General features: G+C 47.1%; 2 protein-coding genes and 1 non-coding gene across 7 annotated transcripts in view; 2 read left to right on the top strand and 1 right to left on the bottom strand.

Moving 5' to 3' along the window:
* Pdzk1 (PDZ domain containing 1) overlaps positions 1-6,663 on the top strand; it is a 35,134-nt gene extending 28,471 nt beyond the window's left edge. For all 5 annotated transcript variants that reach the window (XM_045137943.1, XM_045137942.1, XM_045137945.1 and 2 more), the window contains 3 exons: positions 3,074-3,307; positions 3,862-4,152; positions 6,066-6,663. In XM_045137943.1, coding sequence (XP_044993878.1) covers positions 3,074-3,307; positions 3,862-4,152; positions 6,066-6,119 — 579 coding nt within the window. In that variant the 3' untranslated portion in view covers positions 6,120-6,663. The remainder of the gene's footprint in view (positions 1-3,073; positions 3,308-3,861; positions 4,153-6,065) is intronic.
* LOC123456135 lies at positions 327-388 on the top strand. Its single transcript, XR_006634352.1, has one exon. It is a non-coding gene; the product is annotated as a U7 small nuclear RNA (small nuclear RNA).
* Positions 6,664-6,665: 2 nt separating the features above from the next.
* LOC101598382 (Golgi pH regulator) overlaps positions 6,666-16,661 on the bottom strand; it is a 30,634-nt gene continuing 20,638 nt past the window's right edge. Inside the window, exons 9-14 of the mRNA XM_045137946.1 lie at positions 15,463-15,551; positions 13,951-14,043; positions 10,823-10,918; positions 8,902-8,991; positions 7,860-7,925; positions 6,666-7,604 (exon numbers count right to left, since the gene is read on the bottom strand). Coding sequence (XP_044993881.1) covers positions 7,398-7,604; positions 7,860-7,925; positions 8,902-8,991; positions 10,823-10,918; positions 13,951-14,043; positions 15,463-15,551 — 641 coding nt within the window. The 3' untranslated portion in view covers positions 6,666-7,397. The remainder of the gene's footprint in view (positions 7,605-7,859; positions 7,926-8,901; positions 8,992-10,822; positions 10,919-13,950; positions 14,044-15,462; positions 15,552-16,661) is intronic.

The raw sequence follows: 16,661 nt of genomic DNA, 5'->3' as shown, positions 1-16,661 counted from the left end.
TAAGCCATCTCTCCTCCAGTCCTTTTTCCTTTTTAAAAAATATTTTTGGGCTGGAGAAATGGTGCATTCATCTGGAGTTTGTTTGCAATGGCAGGAGGCCCTGGAGTGCCCATTATCAATCTCTCTAATAAAAGAGAAATTAAAAATTAAAAAATTTTTGTAGCCGGGCGTGGTGGCACACGCCTTTAATCCCAGTACTGGGGAGGCAGAAGTAAGAGGATCACCATGAGTTCGAGGCTACCCTGAGACTACATAGTGGATTTCAGGTCAGCCTGGCCTAGAGTGAGACCCCCATCTTGAAACCCCCCCAAAATTTTTTTTCAATTAAGTGTTACAGCTTTTTAAGAATTTGTTTAGCACGTTTTCTGGCTTGTACTGGGAAACTCTTAATTTAAAAAATATTTTTATTGCTGGGCATGGTAGTGCATGCCTTTAATCCCAGTACTCTGGAGGCAGAGGTAGGAGGAAGACCATGAGTTCAAGGCCACCTTGAGACTGCTGGATTTTATGCTGGAGGCCCTGGCATACTCATTCTCTTTATCTGCCTCTTCTCTCTCTCTCCGCAATAAATAAATTAATAAAAAATATATATTTAAACTATTTAATTAAATTAGTTAATTTATTTGAGAGAGAGAGAGAGAGAGAGAGAGAATGAGAATGAGTGGACTAGGGCCTCGAGCCATTGCAAATGAACTCCAGACATGTGCGTCCCCTTGTGCATCTGGCTAACGTGGGTCCTGGGGCTTTGTAGTCAACATCTTAACTGCTAAGCCATCCCTCCAGCCCAAATATTTTTTCTTTTAAAAAAGCAGCATGTGATTGAGGCCCTGTGCAAGGCCTACTTTATGTTTCCTGGCCAGTAGAAGACCCACTTTTCAAAGAGGTGGGGCTTCAAGTTTCATCTAGAATCTGAGGACTTGGTGGCTGGGAAGCAGCCCGTCCCTGATGGCTGTGGGGTCATGTACATCCCCAGTCATGGCCCCTGGACAAGCAGTGGACTTAGCACTTGTGAGGACTTTCACTCTGACTACCTTACCAGCCGTCATCAATAAATGTCATCATTGATAAATGTCACAGTACAACCCTTCCACCCCCCGCCCCCAAGAATTTGAAAGGTGGTCAGGCAGTACTGCCCACTGCCCCTTGCTTGTGAAGTCTAGGGACCCATGTTTGATTCCCCAGATCCCACATGAGCCCGATGCACAGGTGATGGATGCATGCTCAAGGTTGCTCATGCACACAAGATGGCACACACATCTGGAGTATGGTTACAGTGGCTGGAGGCCCTGGCACAGCAATTCTCTCTCTCTCTCATAAAAAAGCCAGTAAAAAAAATATTTATTTGAGAGAGAGATAGAGGCAGAGAGAAGGGGAGAGAGAGAGGATGGGCATGCTACACTACAATGGACTCCAGACGCGTGTGTCACCATGTGCGTCTGGCTTACGAGGGACGTGGGGAATCAAATCTGGGTCCTTAGGCCTTGTAGGCAAGTACCTTAACTGCTAAACCATCTCTCCAGCCTTGGGATTTATTTCTGAAGTGGCAGGAGATGGGACTGGTCAGTGGTTAGCAAGGCAGATGAAGAGCCAGGAAAGAGAGAATGAGAGAGAGAGAGAGAGAGAGAGAGAGAGAGAGAGAAAGGGGTGTGCCAGGACCTCTTGCCACTACAAACGAACTCCAGATCTGGCTTTACGTAGGTGCTGGGGAATCAAACCCCAGCCATTAAGCTTTGCAAGCAAGTGCCTTTAATTGCCAAGTCATCTCTCCAGCCCTAAGGTCGGAAATGTATTAAAAACCAGTCCAGTTTCCTGTTCTGTTTCTGTGGTCAAAACCACTGCTATGGCTTGAGAACTGAGAAGCGCAGAGAACATTTAGACAGCAAGAGGCTTGCCATGAGAAGGACCAGCTACTCAATACAACCATAAACAGTACATTAAATTGAATATAATAGCAGTAACGGTGTGGGGGAGGGCGGCAGGCAATAAAAGGCCGGAATTTACTCGTTTCCACGCGTGACCACTGTGTGAGGACTGGTCTTTTCTGATGCCTTCAAATCTTTTGTGATCAAGTACGTTGTTGGTTTGAGTGTTTAAGGCTCTCTGAAGGGGAGGGGCCTGAGATGCTGGGCCAGCCCCTTAGATGTGTGGACTCTCTCCAACGGGGACTGACATGGGTTGGTCAGCTGCTCACTCTTGATTATGGAGTCAGAAGAAACCAGCAATTGACATTCTTTGGAATCCCTGTACAGAATTCTTTATTTAGTTATTTATTTATTAGAGAGAGAAAGAAAATGGGCACACCAGGGCCTCCAGCCACTGCAAATGAACTCCAGATGCATGCGCCCCTTGTGCAGCTGGCTTATGTGGGTCCTGGAGAACCGAACCAGGATCCTTTGGCTTTGCAGGCAAGCACCTTAACTGCTAAGCCATCTCTCCAGTCCCCCTGTACAGAATTCTATTTGTATTTCATACAGGTGTCTGTGTCCATGTTATATGTATTACTCCATCACCAAGCTTGGTCTTTTTTCTTTCTCTCTCTCCAGGTAGGGTCTCGCTCTAGCCCAGGCTGACCTGGAATTCACTGTGTAGTCTCAGGGTGGCCTCAAACTCACAGTGATCCTAGGACCTCTGTCTCCCCAGTGCTGGGACTAAAGGCATGTACCGCCATGCCTGGCTTTGTTTTTCTTTTCTAATATTGTATTTTTCTATTTATTTACTTATTTGAGACAGGAGGAGAGGGGGGAGAGAGAATGGGCACACCAGGGCCATCAAACACTATAAATGAACCCCCGCCACATGCATTACTTTGTGCATCTGGCTTACGTGGGTCCTGGAGAACTGAACCTTGGGTTCTTTGGATTTGCAGGCAAGCACCTTAACCACTAAGCCATCTCTCCAGCGCTTGGTTTTCTTTTCTACCCTTCCTGGTTGCTGTACTCAGAGAAGCTTTATAACCCACAGACTCAGACGAGTAGAACCCAGACAAAACGTTGTAAATTAAACCAGCACATTTGGTAGTTTGATAAAGTGTAACTTCTCCACATGCATTTCACCCCCCCTTTTCTCCCCAAAGGCTCGTTTTTCTCCACTTCTCTACTGTCAGAGCCAAGACCCGCCTAACGGCTCTGTGAAGGAGGCACCCCCAGTGCCTGCTCCTGCTCCTCCAGAGGAGGAGGTCTCGAGTCCAGACCCGACAGAGGACGCCGCAGCTCCTAAGCCCAGACTCTGCAGGCTGGTGAAGGGGGACCACGGCTATGGTTTCCACTTAAATGCCATCCAGGGGCTGCCAGGCTGCTTCGTCAAAGAGGTATGGTTATGTGGCCCCCCCACCCACAGCCCAGAAAACAGCCAGTTAGGACAGGCCCCCTCACTCTGTTTAGTGAGTTTACAACTGGCGGCAGCCACAGCTAACTCTTAGCCCTGCAGCTCGTTAGCGTGGAGGGCCCCACAGTGACACCGTCTTGGCAGCGCTCACGTTGAGAGCCTAGAATGGTGACCCATGAAATGTAACATTTTTTTGTTTGTTTTTCGAGGTAGGGTCTCACTCTAGCCCAGGCTGACCTGGAATTCACTATGGAGTCTCAGGGTGGCCTCGAACTCACGGCGATCCTCCACCCTCTGTCTCCCGAGTGCTGGGATTAAAGGCGTGCGCCACCGCGCCTGGCTTGAAGCGTCACATTTTCAACATATGTTCAAGCAGCTTGAGTATAGAAGTGTAGGACTCCCAAGTTGCGAAGTGTTAGAGGACTTCTGAATTCGAGGAGAAGCGAGAGATTGCCCTGGCTCCTCTGAAGACGGGGCGAGGCTAGCATGGCGCCACCTCACCCACGCGGGCACTGACGGCAGGACCTCTGCTCGCAGGTGCAGAAGGACGGTCCCGCCGACCAGGCTGGGCTGCTGGATGAGGACATCGTCGTGGAGGTGAATGGGGACAACGTGCTGGATGAGTCCCATGACAAAGTGGTGGGCCGAATTCAGAGCAGTGGGAAGAGTGTCACACTTCTGGTCTGTGGCAGAAAGGCCTACGATTACTTCCGAGCCGAGAAGATCCCGATTGTTTCCTCCATGGCTGACCCTCTGGACACCTGCCCCGATCCCAAAGGAGACACGGAGGCAGACTTGAAGCAGGACTTGCACATGGCAAAAGACCGGGTGAGTGGCGACGCATTGCTTCTTTGTGGGTTCCTGAGAAATATGCCTTGTGTCTGTGCTTACCAAACACCAGGAAACGATCGCATAAGCCAGCAAGTTATTGTGGAAGGGGAGGCAGTATGGGGACAAGTTTGATTTCTTTTTAAATACTTTATTTATTGGCAAGGAGGGAGGGAGGGAGAGAACGAATACACAGGTGTACCAGGGCCTCTAGCCATTGCAAGCAAACTCTAGATGCATGTGCCACTTTGTGCTTTGCATGGGTACTGGGGAGTCGAACCTGGGACATTAGGGTTTACAGGCAAGTGTCTTAATCACAGAGCCCTCTCTTCTTTTATTTTTATTTCTGACAGAGAAAGAGGGAGGTGAGGAGAGAGAGAGAATGCGTGCACCAGGGCCTCCAGCTACTGAAAACTAACTCCAGACATATCTGGCTAATGTGGGTCCTGGGGAATCAAACCAGGGTCCTTTGGCTTTGCAGGCAAATGCCTTAACCACTAAGCCATCCCTCCAGCCCTGTTTTCTTTCTTTAGAAGGCAAGGTTTCACTGTAGAGCTCAGGCTAGCCTAATTATGATCCTCCCGCCTTAGTTTTTAAGTGCTGGGACTGCAAACGTGTGCACTCAAGCCTGGCTGGGGTTTCCTATTTTCAGAGCATGTAGTTGACAGCTATTATATAAAGCTGGGAAATACATTATTTATGAGAATTACTGGAGAGCCTCAGAAGAACCTGAATCAGTTATGTAGATGCAAATGCTTGTTGTCACTTAAAAGTCTTGGGTAAGTGGAACTTTTTGCTCCATGCTTGTTTCCCAACTTCTAAAACAGAGATAATAATTCGTAAGATTTTTATCAGAATTATATTAAGACTATTAGGCTGGGCGTGGTGGCACACGCCTTTAATCCCAGCACTCGGGAGGCAGAGGTAGGAGAAGCACCGTGAGTTTGAGGCCACCCTGAGACTACATAGTGAATTCCAGGTCAGCCTGAGGTACAGCGAGACCCTACTTCAAAAACCAAACCCAACCAACCAAAACAAAACAAAAAACTATTAAAATTCTTGAACAATAACTGGCTCAGTGAGTATAAAAGTGGAGACGGTTAGGGGCAGTATTAAATTTTTGATAGTAAAGATTAAGCACTACTCTGTATATATTTGGATTAACTTCCTGGCAAGACAATTTATTTTTACATTTTTTGTTTATTTTTATTTATTTATTTCAAAGCAACAGAGAGGCAGAGAGAGAGAGGCAGAGAGAAAGGGGGGGGGGGAGAATGGGTGTGCCAGGGCCTCCAGCCACTGCAAACGAACTCCAGACGCGTGCGCCCCCTTGTGCTTCTGGCTAATGTGGGTCCTGGGGAATTGACCCTCGAACGGGGGTCCTCAGGCTTCACAGGCAAGCGCTTAACCACTAAGCCATCTCTCCAGCCCATTTATTTTTTGAAATTTCTCTTTATAGACAAGCTTGAAGTAAGCAAGTGAACTAAGCAAGTTAATTTGTGGCAGTCAGGACTCCACAAGCTTCAGTACACATTCCATTTCCACTATGTTAATTCTACTGATTGGTGATGCCAATTAGAGCCCCAGATGAGTCTTACAGGAAAAAAAAAAAAAAGGTATTTATTTAGTCATTAAGAAACTTTTTTGTACTGGGTGTGGTGGTGCATGCCTTTAATCCCAGTACTCAGGAGGCAGAGGTAGGGGATCACCATGAGTTCGAGGCCACCCTGAGACTCCATAGTGAATTCCAGGTCAGCCTGGGCTAGAGTGAGACCCTGCCTTCAAAAAAACAACTTTGTATAGTAAGCTAGCAATACAGCCAAGTGTCGAGCTCCTGTCACCAGCCTTCGCCACGCCACTGCATGCCCAGCCCCCTCTCGATGGCCACTGAGAACCTGCTTTTCTTTGCACAGGCTCACAGTTCAGCTTCGCACGCTTCTTCCAGTTCCGAGGACACAGAGCTGTGACAAGAGCCAGCGCTGGCTGTGGCTCCGGCCGGGAGGACTCCCATTACATGCCCTGAACTGCTTCTTCAAGGAAGGAGTCACCACACCCGTTTTGCTGTCCTCCTTAAAAGACAAACACCACCACCCCACCCCCTCCGGAAGGAAGCCTGCTTCCTGCTGTCATTTTCCTTAGTGGCTGCCTGCACTCGCTCGCTCGCAGAAGGCTTCTTTGTGCTCGGCTTAGCTGTAAGGTGGGAGCCAGGCTCTTCTGTGGCGCCTCCCCACTTCCGCTTGACTGTTTCTGTAGCTCCTTGAGCACCCAGCCAGGCCTGGGGTCTGCAGGGGAGACGGCTGCTTCCAGCGTCGTCCCTGGCGGCGGCCACTCTGCTTGCCGGCAGGGTTTTGGCTGCTCTTCCCGTCCCGCCCCTGCTCCTAATCTCGCCTGAGCAGTGAGTGGTGCTTTTGCCCCGTGCGAACTCGTGTTTCAACTTTTACTTTCTTCTAGAAACCCAAACATGATCAAATACAGAATAAGACTTAGTAATAAAAGGAAACTTCCAGGCAATATGATTCAGAAGTTGCTTACACTGTATTTAAGCATTTAAGAAACTTTCCAGCATATTACTTTATGTAGATGAAACGTGAGTTTCAGCCCAGGATTGACTTGGTCCTGTAACCGTTACTCACTTTTATCTCACAGCGTGAGGCAGATGGGAAGAAAACATGAGCAATATGGTGAGGTGTTCACTCTTCATAGTAATTTAAAAAGAAATCAAGAAAAATGACATACAAAAAGCCTTGTTTGGCAAAATCTATTTCAGCTGTCTACCATCCCTTTCCCAGAAAGGAGAAATACCTCTTGGTATTTTCATGGGGCTGAGGTTGGAGGGGGGACGCCCTCTCATGTGAGGCCACACAAGCCACGCACTGCTTGACAGTGAACCCAAGGCCGAAGTGTGACCACCTCTGGTTTTAAGTCGATCTCAAGGGAGCATCACAACGTGTGATGTGTGACCGGTGCAGCGTCTGCCCCGGCATCCAGGGCGCCCTCATCTCCTTCCCCACTGTGCATGGGCCTCAGGCCCACACGGGCGCCCTGCTGAGTGCTGCCCCGAGGTGGCCTTCCTCCCGTGTCCAGACGATGCTACTTATCACAGGGTCCTCGGAGGAAGGCATGTGCTGGAGGTAGAATGTGTCACCACCGGGGTCTGAGGGTACAGCTCGGGCCCTCCGCTGGTTCTCCCTGTCTACTGGAGCTGTGGTACCACTGGCTCCTCGCAGCCGGTACTGGACGTGGGTTCACGGTGTCATATGCTTCTCTGGTGCCTGTTTGTGTGCCAAGTAGAGGAACAGTATGCTGGAGAGGGCGCTGACCAGGAAGATCACGTCAAACCAGCGGTGGTAGAAGTTGAACTGGAGCTCTCCGAGGACTTCGGTGATGATGGTGCGGTACTCCAGAGGCATACTCATCCGGATCAGCAGCACGGAGGAGACAAAGTACATGCCCTGGAAGTCAAGACGAGTTGCCAGAAGTTACTATGAATGTAGTAAGGAGCAGGTTGGAGGAAGCTGCTAACCTACTGAAAACGCATTTCTAAACTGGGATCGTGGAGTAATTAGTGTACGCCTACACTCCAGGCACTTGGAGATGGGGACAGGAGGACTGAGTTCAAAGGCTAGCTTTAACCACGAGCCCTTGTCTCAAACCACCCTCCCCCAGACCCCACACTGTCAACACGAAGCTCGTTCATTAAAACTTACCATTATCTGTGCCAAGAGCAGGACAATGACATTGGACGACTTGCTACTGGAGATGGCATAAAAGAACTGTTAGGAGAGAGGAGAATTTAGGCGGTACTCCTGGGCGCCTATGTCAGGAGCAGCAGTAATTTACATGGTTAATTAACACCTTACAGCACAGTTCTGATGGTAAGGCTGCAAAGAAGTGACTTAAAACAGACAAATTGTAAGAAAGGACCCCTATGTTATTAGACTTCAGAAACGATGATGCCCACGACCTTACTTATCATTGTAAAACATTCCTGCCCCAATCTTTGCGCACCAGGGCCTGCAGCCCCTGCAAACAAACTCTAGACACATGTGCTACTTGTGCATCTGGCTTATGTGGGTCCAAGGGGAATCAAACCTGGATCCTTTGGCTTCAAAGGCAAACACCTTAAACCATTAAGCCACCTCTCCAGCCCACAATTTTTTTTTTTTTCCTCTTCACTTCAAGGTAGGGTCTCACTCTAGCCTAGCCTGACCTGAAACTCACTCTATAGTCCCAGGTTGGTCTCGAACTCATGGCAATCCTCCTACCTCTGTCTCCCAAGTGCTGGGATTAAAGGTGTGTGCCACCACGCCCGGCTAGTGCCAATCCCCATTTCTACCAGGGACGAACCCTCTCCACCCCCGTGTCACCTTCCTATGTTGACAAAGAAAAAAAAAAAAAGCCAAGGGTTCTGCTCCCTCCTGCCACATCTCTCTGACAATGCCTCACAATTATTCTTCCAGCCTCATTAGCTCTCCTTTACCCCAAACACCAGCTGAGTACCATGTGCCATGGTTTATACAGATGATATGACATTATCAGTGACAAAATGGACCTTGATCACTCTTATCTTTGGAACTTATCTGTGATTGGTCTATGTTGTATTTTATCAAATTTCATAGCAGCTTAATATTTTATTTTTCTGTATGCCCTTTAAGTTGCTAAGACTACTGTTTAGTTCTCAGACGTCAGAACTTTGATTAGGTAGTTAAGTTCATGGTGTGACATGTAATGGATACTGCCATCACATACCTTGGTGAGAGTGATCAGCAGCCCTCGGATGGATGTGACAATGATTATTCCAACCAGGATGAAGGAGATATGCTGAGACCAGAACTTCACCTGCATCATGAATGGAGAGAGAGAGAGCTCCAATAAATCTCTGCTCACAGGCCTCAAGGTTGACACAGACTTTGGTCAGTTTTGGGACTGTGAGAAGGCATTCCATCAGGCCCGGTTTTAAAAATATATTTTACCATTTTATTTATTATTGAGTGGGGGGAGAGAGAGAGAAATGAGAATGAATATGGGTGTGACAGGGCCTCCAGCCACTGAAAACCAACTCTAGATGGATGCGCCACTTTGTGCATCTGGCTTTACGTGGATACTGGGGAATCAAACCTAGGCCATCAGACTTTGCAAGCAAGTTCCTTTAACTTCTGAGCCATCTCCTCAGCCCAGAGAGGCTGGAGAAATAGCCCAGTTGGCATAGGGCTTCTGTGCAAGCACGAGGACCCAAGGGCACACAGGCTGGGGGGCACGTATCCAAAGTCCCAGTGCTGGGAGGGGGAGACCGGAGCTTCCCTGGAGCTGGCTGGCTAGTCTCTAGCCAGGTCAGTGAGCGCCAAGCCAATGAGAAACTGAGGAATGACAGCCGAGTGTCTTCTGGCTTCCACATGCATGCATGCACACCCCCACCCCACAGTGCCCGCATACAAATGCCCATCCATACACATGCAAAAAAGTTAACCGAGAAAGTAGAGAAAGTACGTATGTGTCAGTAGGAAAGCCCAACTAACACTAAACTATGCACACCACCTGAAGAATAGATGAGCACTAAGCCGGGCGTGGTGGTGCACGCCTTTAATCCCAGCACTTGGGAGGCAGAAGTAGGAGGACCGCCATGAGTTCGAGGCCACCCTGAGACATAGTGAATTCCAGGTCAGCCTGGGCTAGAGTGAGACCTTACCTCGGAAAACTTAAAAAAAAAAAAGAAAAAAGGGCAATGCTCAAACAAAAGTTGTTCTCTGACTTCCATGTACACATGACATGCACACGCCCCAAAAAATGTGCATATCCATTCTCCCAAATTAGAAACAAACAAACAAAAACCCTTTGTGCTCAGTTGACATCTTTAATTCATGGTCCACCTTAATTAACTTATAAAGATCATTTCTTCCAGCAGAACTCACTTCAGCTCTAACAGAAACTAATTAATAGTTAATTTTTGGCCAGGGAATCAAGGGTGAGTTGTGTGTCTGAAAAGCTAATCCGTGCCACAGAGGAATGGATCTGAGGAGCAATGGGCAAAGAAGCTGGCTAGACAGGCTGAGGAGGAAGTGTAGAGATGACAGTCGGTACAGGTCATGACTTCAGTTTGTTTTTTCTAATGTGAGAGAACACAAGAGGGAATTGGTGTGCCAGGGCCTCCAGCCACTGTGATAGAACTCCAGACGTGTGGGCTGGAGGGATGCTTTAGCAGTTAAGGCATTTGCCTGCAAAGCCAAAGGACCCAGGTTCGATTCCCCAGGACCTACGTTAGCCAGATGCACAGGGGGCGCACACATCTGGAGTTTGTGTGCAGTGGCTAGAGGCTCTGGTGTGCCCATTCTCTCCCTCTCCCTTATTCTCTGTCAAATAAGTAAATAAAAATATTAAAAAAGAAAGAACTCCAGATGCGTGTGCTACCTTGTATGCGTGTACAGCCTTATGATCTTGCATCACCTTGTACGTGGGATCTGAAGAGTCGATACTGGTCTTTAGGCTTCACAGACAAGCACTGTAACTGCTAATCTCTGAAGCCTGGAATCTGTCTTTTGTAAATGTGCAATGTGAACTGTCAACTCCAAAGGACAGTGGGAAGAACAAGGTTGAGGAATTAAAACTTTGATGCTGACTTATGAGCAGATAGAATGGAAAAACAAAACCAACCAGGACTTTGAATGGCTCTTACATCAAACTGTATTCCTAGGTAATTCACTGTGATCTCGATGCCTCTTGTGACAGGATCAGTTTTCCCAACTCGATCAAAAATGATATTGATGGTTGCCTGCAGATGGACAGACCTTTATTTTAGAACATTTTATAATCACTGTTTCAAAAGTGACTCACAAAGATGAATTAATGATTATGGCCAGGTTGATGTTTCCAAAAATTCAATTCTCTGTTCAATATAAAACATGAATAGGAACACTGTTTTGGCTACTCAAACACAGATACAAATGACTCTCTGCCCACTTATATATATATATATATATTTTAAATTTAATTTATTTTTACTTATTTATTTGCAAGCAGAAAGAGAAAGAGAGAGAGAGAAGAGAGATAGAATGGGCATGCCACAGCCTGCAGCCACTACAAATGAACTCCGGATGCATGTGCCCCTTGTGCATCTGGCTTACGTGGGTCATGGAGAATCAAACCTGGGACCTTAGACTTCGCAGGCATCCGCCTTAACCGCTAAGCTGTCTCTCCAGCCCCCACTTGTATTTCTGAAGTCCAGGGCGATAAAGCTATGGTATGCACACCTTTGTTTATCAGAAGTCAGAAAGCTGACACTCTGGAAGGGTAAGTCAGAGTAAGAGAACAGAAAATTCTGGGGTCGCTTCCTGTGGTTATGGGGTGAAAGGTCTCAGAGCAAGGAAAGCAGGGGCCGTAGCTGACAAGCTAACAGACGAGATTCAATGGGATTAAGATACACAACGAATCCCACAGATGGCACTTTAAAAAGAAAGCAAACACACACAGAATGGCTGGGCATGGTAGATTAAGCACTTGGAAGGCAGAGGTAGGAGGATCGCCATGAGTTCGAGGCCACCCTGAGACTACATAGTGAATTCCAGGTCAGCCTGAGCTAGAGTGACACCCTACCTAAAACAAACAAACAGACACGCAGAATACATAAAAGCAAAGAGCCACATGGCCGTTTTCAATCTAGCCATAAGAACAGTCATATGACATATAAACAGCATGGGTCAGCACACACCTCTGCAGTGTGGCAGCAATCACGGACACTATAAATGAACAGGCCTGGCTGTGTTCCAATAAAGCCTTGTTGTGGTCAGACATGCCTGGGCACTACAGATTGCTAAGCCCAGGTTTAAACACACCAGGAAAATGGCAGATTGTCAAAATGAACCAAAAAAATAATAATAATAATAATAAAAATCAAGCTCCAACGACCATGCATGCTGTGCACGCAAACAGGCTACAGTGCAGGGAGGGCTGCGCAAGCCGGCGGCTTCTGAAACTTCCGGAACCCACGTCAACGGCCAGGCACGAGCACACGTGTGCCTGCGACCCTAGTCCCACAAAGAGCTGAGTCCAAGGACTCAGCCGGGCTCAGAAGGCTGCGGCGGCGCACATGCTCTTCACATGGCGCTCGGGAGGCAGAAGGCTCGGAAGTAAGAGCAGAGGACGGGGCGGGCTACTGACGACCCACAGCAGCTGGCTTTACCGCGCAGTACTGGGCCCATCCGCATGTTATGATGATGACAGAGGAAGGCCAGAAAACAAATGTCTCAAGATAGAAGGGCCAGCTGGAAAGAAGGGCTTCAGTGGAAGGGTCACGCGGGAGGAAGGACAAAGGAAAGTAATGGGGAGAGGACTGTTATCAAAATACATCATGTGATCTTGGGGGGTTGGCTTGTGCCTTTAACCCCAGCACAGCAATGCTTAATAGGCGGATTGCCAAGAGTATGAGGCCACCCCGGGCTACAGGATGGGTCCCAGGTCAGCTAGGCTACCCTGAGACTTTGCCTCAAAACACAAAACAAAAACCATCCAAAAAACATGATGTACATGTATACAAATTGTCAACAAAAAAGTTTTAAAAAATGCTATTTGAAAGCCGTGCGTGGTGGTGCACACCTTTAATCCAAGCACTTGGGAGGCAGAGATAGGAGGATTGCTGTGAGTTCGAGGCCACCCTGAGACTTCATAGTGAAATCCAGGTCAGCCTGGGCTAGAGACCCTACCTCAGAAAACCAAAAAATAATAATAATAAAAAAGCTATTTGAGTAGTACTGACTTCAATTTATTGTAACATCAGAGCCATGAAATCCTCCACTGATCAACATCAGCTATCAAGTGCTATCTGTGCAAACACAGCCCCAGTAGCAAAGTCACCAAACTAGAACATCACGGCAGCCTTTTGTATGCCCACATGGAAATCCATGAATGTCTACCGCTGAGTCAGAAGCAAAGGCGGATAAATGTATCAAAATACATATACATGGTTGGGAGATGGCTCTGTGGTTAAGGTGCTTTCCTACAATGCCTAACTACCCAGGTTCGTGTTCCAAGTACCTGTGTAAGCCAGATGCAGAAGGTAGCACATGCACCTGGAGTTTGTTTGCAGTGGCTAGAGGCCCTGGTGTGCCCATTCTCTCTCCTTGCAAATAAATAAATAAATAAATAAATAAATAAATAAATAAATAAATAAATAAATAAAATACACTCACAGAGTAAGAGCTGCAAGAGTGAGAGCGGGAAAATGTAGAAGACCCACTTTTTTCTAGAGACCCATTTTAGAATTTATTTTTGGGCTTACATTTTTGGGGTACAAGAAGTGGCTTCTACTCCGAGCTGCATTTAGGGGTAAACGTCATGTATTCACAAGTCTGACAGCAAGGAGAGTGCATAATGGAAAACTCAACAATCAACCCCTACACTTCATAACAGGAGAACTTACTAATTAATGAGTTACAGACACAGAAGCCAACTTCCCTTTCTGCATTTAAAAAGGAGCAGAGCGGGCCAACCTAACTGCATTTGGAAGGGAGCTCAACGGTCAACCAGCTCCATTTAACTTCTGCCATCCCCAGCGAATCCCACCAAAGTGGTCATTAAAAATAACATACAGGGATGGAGAGATGGCTTAGTGGTTAAGGCGCATGCCTTTGAAGCCTAAGGACCCAGGTTCAATACTCCAGGTCCCGCATAAGCCAGATGCACATGGTGGCATATGCATCTGGAGTTTGTTTGCAGTGGCTGGAGGTCCTGGCAAGCCAACTCACTCTCTCTTCTCTGTCTCTAATAAATAAATAATAAAAATAAATCTTAAAAAAATAACATACATACCATGAAAATTTTCCAGACACAATAAATAGAGAAAAAATAACCCAGGAAATTAAAATATTTTCCCTTGAATGTTTTGGAGTATTCAATTCTCTCCTGAGGAAAAACAAACACAGACAGTTAGACCCAATAAATGCAAATTTATTTTCAAAAACATACTCTTTCTTCTATCATTCACTCTTTAGGTTGAGTCACAAAAACTACGCGTGGGCAGGACAGATGTCTTAGCAGTTAAGGCGCTTGCCTGCAAAGCATAAGGGCCTATGTTTGATTCCCCAGATCCCACGTAAGCCAGATGCACAAGGTGATGCATGTGCATGATTGCTCATGCACACGTGTCTGGAGTCTGATTACAGTGGCTGGAAGCCCTGGTGCACCAATCCTCTCATAAAAGAAAAAATAAAAAGGCCAGTCTGTTGGGCTTGCCTCAAAAAACAAAACAAACGGGCTAGAGAGATGACTTAGTGGTTAAGCGCTTGTCTGTGAAGCCTAAAGACCCTGGTTTGAGGCTCAATTCCCCAGGAGCCACAAAAACTAGATGCACAAGGTGGCGCATGTGTCTGGAGTTCCTGGTGTGCCCATTCTCTCTCTATCTCTTTCTGCCTCTTTCTCTGTCTGTCGCTCTCAAATAAACTAAAAAAAAATAATAAACTTGGTCCACATTTGCTGTCTGTCTGAGCCACAGACTCTAACAAGCACCTTAGGTGTACAATTGACTTTAATCTTCACAACTGCATCATATGTCCCAGTACCTAATTTTACAGATGAGAAAATGGAGTCTTAGAGGTTAAACAATTTGTTTGGGGCCACACATTTGGTGTGTGGGCTCAGGCCTGTCTCCACAACATGTGCTGGTTAATTCTACTCTTCATTGCTACCCCATGTGAAATTACCCTCAGAAAGGATTCAAGCAGGTTGTAATGTAACAGGTTGTGTCTATTTAAGTTACATTAGGTTTTTGTTTTGTTTTGTTTTTTACCTCCTGCAGTTAGGGCATGAGGCTCTGGACCTTTTAGATAAAACAGGGCTAGACGTTGGCTGACAGGATCTGCTGCTGCCTTGTCAGGGAGTCACAAGAACCGAGAGTGACCATCCTTACCCCAGGTCAATTGGAAGTGGTGTGGGTCAGCTTCTCAAATGTTGAAAAAGCTCTTCTAACTCTCCGTTTTCTTTTTTTTTTTCTTTTCTTTTTTTTAAGGTTTTTTGAGGTAGGGTCTCACTCTAGCTCAGGCTGACCTGGAATTCACTATGTAGTCTCAAAGTAGCCTCGAACTGACAGCGATCCTCCTACCTCTGCCTCCTAAGTGCTGGGATTAAAGGTGTGCGCCACCACAGCTGGCTAACCCTCCAATAAAAGTGATTCGCAAAGAGCAACCCCTGATCCCTACTGGTGACCGCACAGACGCTGTGAGGCAGTGTCCCCTGCAGAGTCTGCTCATGGAGGACACTGACGGCCGTTCAGCCGTGTTCTCTCCACCTTACTGGGAACCACACTGCTGTGTCCTCGCGCCGTACCTTTGTGGCATATAGATCAGCTGTTTCCAGAAAAAGCTGCCTGCTTAGTTCTTCCAAAGCATCCACTTCCTGTTGGATCAGAGTAAGATCTGGCACAAAATGGGCATCAAGGTTTAAATCACGTAGAAATTTCAAAAAAAGAAAAAAAGACAAAACAAAACAAAACAAGTAAGACAGCGAAGAGAGCACTTGTTTCTGTTGTCTGCCGTGGGGCAGACCCCAGGAGCTGCCTGCACTTTCACTTCCCGCCTCAGAGCCAGCAGTGTTTCTTCAGTCACCTTCCCAGCTGACACAGGTATAAAGAATGTCACCTCACACATCTGCCACTCAGTTCCTCAGACAGATGGTTTGACCTCTGTGTCTCTGCTTGGTTTGTCTGTGGAATGCAATCTCCCAGGTCTCAAATGTTGCACAGCAATAAGACTGAAAATCAGGCATGTTTCAGTATTATCTGAATCAACACTCTGTTGGCAAAGGGAACCGGATCTGGGTTTGTGTGTTTGCCTTCTCCAGTGTTTGCACACGGTCTTCTTTCACTCTCCCACAAGCCCATAGGACGGCTGCTATATCCATTTTGCAGACAAGGAAGGAAAAGCTCAGGCAGTTGAGTAACTTTTCAAGTCACACAACTAACAGGCACGGATGCAAAGTGAGATGTGCCCACTTGAGAGCCAGTTCTGTCCACTGAGCAGGGCTGTGTTCCGAGAACCCAGGGAGCAGCGTCACTTACACAGAGGCTCAGGGCCGCAGGGACGGCTCAGTGGTTTATGTGTCTGCCTGCAAAGCCAAGACCCAGGTTCGATTACCCAGGACCCACGTTAGCCAGATGCACAACGGGGTGCACGAGTCTGCAGTTTGTTTGCAGTGGCTGGAGGCCCTGGCGTACCCATTCTCTCTCCCTCTTTCTCTGTCAAATAAATAACCATATATATATATATATATATATATATATATATATATATATATATATATATCCATCTCCCAAAAGACAGGCTCAGAAAGTAGAAATCATCCTAATACATTTGTTGATGTGCTTCTGTGTGGGGGTGGGGGGTTGAGGCAGGGTCTTGCTGTAGCTCAGGCTGACCTGGAATTCACTGTCATCTCAGGTTGTCTTGAACTCATGGTGATCCTCCTATCTCTGCCTCCCGAGTGCTGGGATTAAAGGCATGCACCACCACGCCCAGCTTCATGTATTT

This window comes from Jaculus jaculus, chromosome 19 (assembly GCF_020740685.1).
Source record: "Jaculus jaculus isolate mJacJac1 chromosome 19, mJacJac1.mat.Y.cur, whole genome shotgun sequence".
Taxonomy (NCBI): Eukaryota; Metazoa; Chordata; class Mammalia; order Rodentia; family Dipodidae; genus Jaculus; species Jaculus jaculus.
The sequence above is the reverse complement of the archived record's forward strand: the minus strand, read 5'-3'. Positions and strand labels throughout refer to the sequence as shown.